The sequence below is a fragment of the Pyxicephalus adspersus genome, chromosome 7 (assembly GCF_032062135.1).
Source record: "Pyxicephalus adspersus chromosome 7, UCB_Pads_2.0, whole genome shotgun sequence".
Classification (NCBI taxonomy): Eukaryota; Metazoa; Chordata; class Amphibia; order Anura; family Pyxicephalidae; genus Pyxicephalus; species Pyxicephalus adspersus.
In genome coordinates this window covers 1774148-1784312 of record NC_092864.1, presented here as the reverse complement: position 1 = coordinate 1784312, position 10165 = coordinate 1774148, and the positions used below count along the sequence as shown (strand labels likewise).

The window sequence follows — 10165 nt, the reverse complement described above, 5'->3', positions numbered from 1 at the left end:
CCATTCCAGGTTTTCTGGATCACCCAGCATCACTGATCAAATTGTATTCTCTCCAGCCTCGGAGAGCTTTAATAAATCAGGGCTAATAGGCTTTTATAATGCGCAGAGTAACAACTAGCTATCTTAGGTTTAAAAAAGACATCTTTGATGATCTCCCAGGAGCAGTGTAGTTAACTTACTAAAAGAGTAGGCATTAGACTAATTGGGCCTGAATTAATAAAGCTCTCCAAGGCTGGAGAGAATACACTTTATTCAGTAAAGCTGGGTTATCCAGCAAATCAGGAATGGATCTGGTCCAAGGTTAAAAACATTTGCTAACAAATAGAAAATTACTTTGATGAAATCCATTCCATGACTTTGATGAGATCCATTGCTGGATCACCAAGATTCACTGATGAAAGTGTATCCTCTTAATAAATCAGGCCCATAGAAGTCCAATTGCGTACAAGCATTTTGTTTACATGAATTATTTATTTATTTATTTTTATGCAAGCAGTATAAGTAACTTGATTTGATCAGAGCTCAGAGAGGGGGGGCAAGAAGCAGCAAGGAGCCAATCAGATATGCTGCAGTATAAATGAGAGATAAAAATGTGTTGATTACTGAGCTGCTTCTTTTTTACTGTCCATTCACATAGCAGGGTGTAGAAAAAACGTGTAAGTGAAAATAAAAAACTGGAGCAGGGAGTGATAACGACCTTTTCTCTGCTGCTTAGAGCTGTGTACATCTCATGAATAGATGTGAAGAAAAATAAATCTTTTAAAAACTCAGTTGCTTGCCTGGAGTTCCCATACTCTATGTCTTTTTCTTACAATAATTTAGCAATTAAAGTAACAGCAGCATTGCTTCATTTATATAATTATGTGGCAGCACACTGTGCAAAGTGAACACCTTGATTAATGAATTGTCTTTGTTAGCAAATCCACGCCAATGTTCCTCTAATGCTTGTGTTCAATAAATCATCGAAAGATAATCGTCTGAGCTGAGCAATTTGTGCTACAGATGGGGCATCCCTTACCGTAATGATGGATGAGTATATGACCTTTTGGAGTACTTCAAACTACTTAGAAAATGTTCTGAATATTTTATCCGATAGATTCCCCTGCGTTACACGACAATATGTGTCAGTAACCCTGGACTATGCAGGTAAGTACATCATCAGAACAAGAACTGTCATTTTAACATCTGTATGATCTGCTCTATTTAAGGGTTTATAATTCATTTTGGTGAATGCTCAGAGTTTATTATGCTCCTGTATTCAATACAATCAAAGTAATATTTCAGTCTGATATAACATACAATAAAATCCTCCCAACTCCTTACTACCCATATAACTATCTTACCCACCATCATTCTATAGTAATGTCATCTGTGTTAAACGCACAAATCCTCCCATTCCATAGTACATTGATTGGGTTTTTTATTTTTTAGACATATTTTTACTTACTGTCCTGGAAAATCTTGCTGGTTTACTAATTCATTAAAAGTGTATCTCCTGCTGAGGTTTTTATTTTTTTTTGGTTTATTGGTTCTATTGGTTTGTTATTTATATGGTTTATTACGTTATTACTCATGCTTTAGTGTGGCAGGCATCCAGTTTTCAATAAAACATTTTGTTATTTTTTTTTTAGAAGTAAAAGAAACTATTACCAATGATAGGATTTTTTTCTGCGGAAGCATAAGAAGAGACTATGATTATGACATTGCTGAGTATAGTATTTACTATAATCATTTACATAACTGTAACCAGTCCCTCCTCTATGGGCTAAAGAGATCTCTGCAGATTTCCCCCGCTGAGTCCATCATTGTAGTATTAACTTCTGGTTCCATGGTGGATTATGATGACACTCAGCTCCTGTCTGAAATTTATACATTGCTGGAGGAGAAGAAGTCCAAAGTAAGAACCTTCCATATATAATTATAAGTCATCTACGTATCTCTGACCCATAAGCAAACCTTTTATTTTTCTCTACAGGTTTATTTTCTGTGGTATCCATGGTATTGTACAGTGAGTGATTCAGTACTAGATGTGCTCAGTGAAATTTCATCTTTTTCTTATGGGGAATTGATAAATATGCGACACTCTACAGATGCAAGGGTAAGAATCATATTAGAAGCATAGAAAATATATTTTATTAATGATGGTGAACACCAATGAACATTTACTGTATGTACTTTTAGATATACTGTTTATGTAGAGCTCTTTGATGATAATACAAAGAATTGTGGGGTCAATACAAGTCCCATAATAATGAAACTTCTTTAATACACTTATGCTTGCAGGGAGTAATTTGATTTATTATTAATTTTAATAAACGGTATATATAGCGCCAACATATTACCCAGTGCTGTACATTAAATAGGGGTTGCAAATGAAGACAGATACACACAGTGACACAGGAGGAGAAGAATAGGAATTTCTTATAGGACCAGGCATTAGCTTTTCAATTTCTGTACTGATGACATATAGTGGATGGTTTGTGCCAATAAAGTCATTCTTCATGTTATTAATAAAATATCTTTGAGCTATACACTTGATTTCTTTCACAGGTTATGAATTTAGTGGAATTACTGTTGTCTATACCTCTGAATTCATCGTTGCACATCCTGAACGTCAATACCAACGTCACCGACACATACACTGAACAATTTGACGTTCCATCTTCCATAACACATTTATTAATCATAGGAGATGAAACATTCACTCTTCATTTCACTGATCCAAACGGTAAGTCTTTTATTGTACAATTACAGAAACAATTCATAAAAGTAGAACCTGAAAGAAGTGGGGAAGAATAAGAACTTCTATTAGGTTTTGCTATCCAGGTCATTGATATCCAGGTTCCTATGGCAAAAGTTCTCCTAATTTCCTGTGAAACTGACCAGGAATGGGAAGTCCCTCAAATGGAGCCACACATATCAGAGAAAAGCTATCAGAAGTCTTTATCCCTTTGCACTTTATTCAAAACTATAAAACTATAATATTTTGGGCATATTTCACTTTAAATTGCCTTTTACATTTATTTGTATGAAGAGACTAGAAGTACCTGACCATCATACTAAGAACTGACATCACATTCTAATATCTAGTAATCCCAATACATGCTCTGACGTCCTAACTCTGACCATAGTATTATATTACCTATGATTATATATCAATGTCGTTGATGAATTGCCAATACTCCATCATATTACAGACCATGAGATGACAGCAATGGCTGGCAACACAATTCAGATTCCGACATCACAGCTGTTTTATTGCATTTTGTAAAAACTGGCAACATTTTACAACAGACAATGACTATTGTTGACATCAACTATTTGCCTCCGTAAAAGTTATACCTAAAGTGAGGTGGCAAGTATGAAACATTGCAAAAGTTATAATAAAATCTAGGTTTGGACCACAAATGGCAGTAAACTCTACTGAAATCCATGAAAGTGGTAATTGGGAGCAATTTTTGACCATTTTCATCAAAATCCAACAAAAGGATAATTTAAAAATGAAATTTATCTTACATAAATCCTAAATTTATCCTAAATGTTTGACTTGGTACTGTCAGCAAAGTGCTGGTAAGGGTTGAGAAAATAAAAGAATGTTACTTGTTTTCTTCTTCTTACTGCACAATACTTTAATAAGGATGCCCAGGGGTGCCAAAGGGCTATTAGGAGCCTGGTGAATTCCCTGCTTTAGCCGACGTACAGTTCATCATGACGATCAATGTTAAATGACAATTACTGCAGAAATTCTGGTGCTTGTCATTGAATATTTAAATCTTTTTTTCTTAATATAATAATTATTATGTCATGGATAAGGCACGTTTCCAGCTTGGTGTCACTCTGGAGGTAATTTTGCGGATGGTATATTTATAGATTTTCTAACAAGTATTTCAAGTTACTTACAAGTATTTCTATTGTTTAACTTTTTCTATTTTAGGATACACATTTACATATGAGAAACCTCCTTCCCATTATTATTATAATCCCTACTACTATGATAATAAAGATATTTTAGGGTCCTATTTGTTGAAAAGTCCAGCTGCAGGATCCTGGATTATGAATGCTCAGGGGAGTTCAATATTGTTTGTTCAAGTTATAGGAATTTCTGGTAAGTTATATTATACCTGTGAATATGAATAATTCCTGCTCTGATTTGTCAAACAACATCATCCTCGGTGACTTTGATGTTGCAGTGGATAGACCCCAACCATCCTTCCTCAGCTAAACTGCTCTTCATTACTTCCTCCTTTAGACCCACACAGAACATAAACGGTCCCACACATATAGCCGGACACACTTTAGACCTGGAATTTTCCAAATTCTGCAATCTTCCTCAACAACCCTCCTTGACAACTCACCCTTTCCCCTTTCTGATAATAACCATATCACCTTCAACCTATAGAACTCTTGCCCTCCTTTGCCACATGCCAATGGCAAAGAGATATCCGTAAGTCTCCTCTCCTCTCTCATCCTCTCCAACTACTACATGTCCACTTGACCCGATTCCCTTTGATCTCCTCTGTCTCAGTACATCTCAGGATGCACCACTGTAGTCTTGCTAATTGTCATCTGCTACACTGCACCTATTTCTACTGCTGTTATCATTTTAACCCAAGGCTCCAGTATTCCAGGCCCACGTGGTTTCAATGCTGCAAAAATATGAATATGATAATTCTGATGACTTTTTATAATTTAATTTGTCTCAACAACTTACCTAATAGAATTGTCTACTACCCCCAGGTCCTATATTAACCCAGAACTATCCTTCCAAAGTCATCAGATTCCAGTACAAATTCTAAAATACCTTCTGATTATTTTCTGTCCTGTAAAAAGAAACCTTTTGTGGATTAAATATACAATTTTTTTATATACAAGGTTGTAAATAAGTTTGAGCCTAGTACCCCAGTCTTGCATGGATGCAATGCTATCCACACATTGTGCATGATAATGTATCATGGAATATAAGCAGTTGGGAATGATTTTGTAAAAATTGAAATTCATTCAACATTCACCAAACTTTGATTTGACTTTTGGGTCAGTTGCACAAAAAAGGTCAATAATACGTTTTTTTTAGTTAAATTTTTTTTTAAATAAAAAATTCATGTTAAAGTATAGGCAGGAACAGACTTTTTGTAGGCTGACTATTGTTGGCCGCTGAGTTTATACTATTGCTACTAAAGTTCATTTCATGGGGCACCCACGGGGCCATGACAGAAGACAAAATATTTGAAAAAAGCAAGTGAATAGTTTTAAATGCTGGCCACTGCAGGTTGCTGACTTTTGTATCTTTTTTGCAATTCCTTGAATATTGTTTTGTCACCAAACTATTTTAAATAATGGGAACATTAATAAAATAGCTATTGAATGTATTGCAGTGGAGTAATAAAATAACTAAAAATAAAATAAAAAAGAACTGTGTAGTGTAAAAGGGTAATGTGATATAACAGGATAGCAGCAGTCCAAGATGTTTTTATCACTCCACCAGCCCTAGAAGAGCTATAAACACAGCTTTAACTGCTGCCACACTGTTACCTCAACCTGTCATTAATGTCAATTAATAAATCAATAAAAGCTCCCCGGACTTCCCCTATATCTGGGAATTCTATAACTCCTAATACCTACTTTCTCATTGAGAAACTACATATCCACAAGTAAGCAGCAAACTCAATGTCTCTATGCTCCACCTATGCTCCGCCTTATGGAAAAACATGTTGGGAAATGCGATAACTGCACTCCTTTAATCATCTTTTTACGAAGTTCATGTCTTTTAATTTGTCATGTTTAAAGTCCAGTTGTGCATTGTCTAAATCTAGCTTCCAACTAATAGAATTTTTAGTAAAAATGTATTAATAATTACTATAAAGCCCTCTCTTTCCAGTTTTTTCTAATTTACATATACTATAGTAGGAACACCATTTGGGCATTGTTGTATCTTGCAAAAATAAGTATCAGTTAAAATTACAATACTTTTTTTATAATGCATTATTTTTGGGACTACTCTAAACCCTTTCTTGGTTTAGGTAGGATAGGGTAAGTAGGGTAGATAAGGGTAGCATTGTGATGATGAGGCTGACTATGGCTTTGGCCACTATTGGGGGCAGTCGAGTTGAAGTGGTTGCCAAAACAGATGCCTTCCTTTTATGTCATTCCTCTTTTTAGCAAACCAGACTGTAGAGGACCTTTAATGAACAGAAGAGGGGGCACACACCATTAAGGCCCCATTTATTATCTACGAAGGTCCTAAGCCTGTGGTTTTAGAAAATAGAGATGTATTTTTTAAAATTAACAAAAAAGCACTAGCTTTAGCACACCCTACAGTCATGCTATAAATGTCCCCATTACTTATATTGTATTCTATCATGCTACAATTGTTTCTCTAGTCCATTATAACACAATACATTGATTTTGATTTTTTTTTAACAATACTGTGCTCAGGGGTTTTGCAATTAACAAGTTGGTGTCTACCTAAAGACAGTACCTTGAATAAAATGCTAGCAACTGCTTTACTTCAATTAAAAAAAATACATTTTTGATATATTTTCTTTTGGTCCCACAGGTCCTATAGACATTCCCAGAAAAGAAGGTTGAATTTCTGAATTTTCCTATAGTGGATATTTTATGTATCTGGTTAAATTTCCTATGCTCCTCTCTTGTGATATTTTGTGTGGACCGTATAATTATAGTTGTCACAAAATGTCATTTCATGCTGAGTTGTGCTTTTTAAATTGCATGAGATATATGTTGAGGAACAAAGTCTAATGTTCTCATTTTTACGTTTTTTGCAGGGCCGGAAAAACCAGGTAAGCCAGAGTATGATGATTTTGTTAAGTATTATAGTTTCATATGTTATTATTATATATATATATACTTTCAAATGCAAAACATCCGTTCACAAATTCCATTCACAAAAATCCAATGTATTGCAAAAGTAGCTGGAAATTTTTTCAGTCTGCATCATTGCAACAACCTTATAACTCATTCATAATATATAATATAAAGCTTGTAACTTCCTAAAGGCATACATGTTATTAACTTTTAACACCACATCTTTCATCCTTCTTCAGGTATGGAACTGTTTGGTTAGTGAAGGTGGTGGGGAGGTAGTGAGCGACTGTACTTCTGCTGTCCATACCAAGCCCAAAGGCCTGAGAGGGCAATAAGCCTCCCTCCCCCCTTTTCTGTCCATATCAGTCATTTATCCTTCCTGGTGGGGGGGTATGTTAAATGAAAAAGCCTTGTCAAATAGTTGTAAGACATGTGCTCCTGCAATAATTCAATTCCAACAGCTGCATGACTGTGGCAGTGCCGCATTTATTAAATTCCCCCACCACCCTCACTTATTCGCTACAAAAAATCTTACACAACACCATATTGGACCATAGGCTTTATATTACAACCTGAAATAACCTCTTATATACCATTGGCAACTTAACAACAACAAACACCGATAACCACAAGACATAACATCCACAAAAACGCGCCCACAGTTTTATATATCATTCTCTTAACTGTATCCTGAGCTTCATAAATCCTTGGTTACTGGTCCTTGAAGGCCTCCCCAATCCACTAACCCCCTTTTAGGATCTGCACCACCATGACATATATGCTCCCAGCTGCAACCTCACCCAGCTTGGATATCACAAATATTCACAGTCCCCACCCCACAACCATTCCAGCCAAAACTGTTTATTGTTTGGTGTGAGATTTCACACAAAAAGATTGATCTCCCACCACCACTGATAGCACTTATAAAACCTCTCACTGACTCCAAAGGACTGACCCACCACCCTTGCCCTTTCCTTTATAAAACTTTAACCCCATGCCTACTCAAATTTTCACTCCTCCATAACAAACCTTTTCCTAGCCCCACCTTAACTTTTTAATCTTTTTCTGCCTGTCCCCTGTCCCCCACAGTCATGCAGGCTTTCTCATATGCTTCTATGTGTTCCCGGCGTGTTTTCAGAATCAAAAATGATATGACTCTTGACTCTTATTTAAATTGATCATTTAAATAAAATCCCAAAATGTCCCAACAGACCAGATGTGTTGTTTGTCAGAGACTTTCCTGACACCAACATAAAGTTTTAATCTGCAAAGGTAGATGGACCAGAGGGAAGGACAGGTGAAGGGATAAGAGGCATTGGACCAGCATGTCTCATTACACCTGAAAACTAACCTTTTACAGTATACGTTTCCAACTAAAAGTTAATTTTTTATTTAATAAAAAATCCATCTACTCAAGAAAAACTGTCTATTTGTTTTTTTTTTTTTGTTTTTTTTTAGGGACTTGTTTAGATTCTGATTGCCACCCGAATGCATCTTGTTCGGAGTTTGGAGGATATGGGCAATGCACATGCAAAAGAGGGTTTACTGGAGATGGAATGTCTTGTAATGATATAGATGACTGTCAGATCTTTTACCCCAATAATTGTAACAATTATGGTCCCTGTGTGAACACTATCGGATCTTATACCTGTAGATGTGAATATGGATTTGTATTTAAGGAAAGATTTGGCTGTGTTGATATTGATGAGTGTGCAGACAGCTCTCTTAATGACTGTGATCCGGTAGCTGTATGTGGAAATGGTTTTTATGGATTTTATACCTGTACTTGTCCCTATGGATATTACGGAGACGGAAGACACTGTGAGGTCGATGAATGCCAACAAGGAACTCCTTGTAGCTCAGATGAAGATTGCATTAAGTACATCGGATCATATTCCTGTGTTGACCCGTGTTACAACCACACCGTACTTAATGACCCCTGGCGTAGTACTTTTAAAACATATTATTATTATTATAATTTGCATAATCAGTATCATTGTGACACTAGACTGTCCGGCTGGTATCGGTTTAAAGGAAAATTTGACCAGAAAATTCCTGAGTACTGTGTACCACGATACAGCTGTGGGACTTCTACACCTATTTGGATGAACGGCTTCCACCCAACAGCTGGTGATGGCATTGTTAATCGTACAGCTTGTTCCAATTCTTATTATGATTGTTGCACACAACCTTTTAATATCTCAGTGAAAATGTGTCCAGAAGGATTTTATGTGTATAAGCTACAGAATACACTAGGCTGTGACTATGCCTTTTGCACAGGTAAGCAGTGACAAATAAACATTACAGTATGTTGTCTTAAAAACATTCTAAAGTCCTTTATTATAAAGCATTTTTATAATTTTTTCTTACAGAATTTAATTTTAGCTGTCCAGGGTTGAACTGTGCTCCGGACGAGGAATGTAGAATTGTGGATGGCATCCGTGGCTGTTACTGTAAAGATTTATCATATCCTACTAATGTGATACTACCAGAAAATCTAGCAGGTAGGTTATAAATAATGGTTTTTCCGGGCTAAGACACTTTAGAAGTAGCTTTAAAAACATTGGTAAATGTCTGATTTTGAAATATGCATTGTGATATGTTCTCAGTAACCACCAAACTGCTATTAGCTTCCGCCGTGTTTAATGGTATTTATCTGGCATGCCACCATCTTATTGGATTCATATTCCAAAATGGTTACTGAAAAAGTACAGCTGTTTGTTGTGTTTTATGTTTTAAAGCCCTTTACTTTGAACTGAGGATACTGCATACATATTCTGGTGAAAATTCACTGCTAAAGAAAAGAAATCTAGCAGCTGGTTGTGTTGAGTCCAATATGGGAGCCGACAATAATGCATTCCGTCCAATCCCTTCCAATACATTTTACATTATGGATAATGATTATTACAGCATCCCATGGTACTGATCACATAGAAAAATAATACAAACAAATACAAAAGAGTTGATTAAATAATTCAAATAAAATTAAAAAAAAAAAAAAATAACATAAAATAACTTGTTTTTGTTTTAAATATGTTGAATTCCTATTAAAGAACATATGTTCATGAATATTTGAAATTTTAAACAGAGTGAATGTTACCCAATGAATACTTGGAAAATTCTGGCTACATATCATATAAATTACCTTTATGTATAAAAGGAGCCCATAAAAATCTTTGTGTTGTGTCACATTACATAAAATTTGCATAAATTCAGCCTAAATGTTACACTTTTTCTTTTTAATTTTATATTAAACATAAAAGAGGTTACCATTGGATTTAATTAAAGATGAAGAAGAACTTCCATTATTTACTGATAACAGCTTTTATTTTCATTTTAAAAT

The 10165-nt window shown here is 35.3% G+C and overlaps 1 protein-coding gene and 1 long non-coding RNA gene across 2 annotated transcripts; both read left to right on the top strand.

Annotated features, from left to right (window-relative positions):
• The first annotated feature begins 1666 nt into the window (after nt 1-1666).
• LOC140334469 (uncharacterized) lies at nt 1667-2672 on the top strand. The gene is made up of 3 exons (XR_011921563.1): nt 1667-1897; nt 1976-2098; nt 2551-2672. It is a non-coding gene; the product is annotated as an uncharacterized lncRNA (long non-coding RNA).
• A 735-nt stretch (nt 2673-3407) lies between these two features.
• On the top strand, nt 3408-9113 carry LOC140334631 (uromodulin-like). The gene is made up of 3 exons (XM_072416870.1): nt 3408-3441; nt 6783-6797; nt 8281-9113. Exons 1-3 carry the CDS (start codon nt 3408-3410, stop codon nt 9111-9113), a joined length of 882 nt encoding a protein of 293 aa, XP_072272971.1.
• The last annotated feature ends 1052 nt before the right edge of the window (nt 9114-10165 follow it).

Bases quoted from the DNA above. Each gene is read 5' to 3' on its own strand.
- LOC140334631 (XM_072416870.1), top strand. From the start codon at position 3,408: ATGGCAGTAAACTCTACTGAAATCCATGAAAGTG.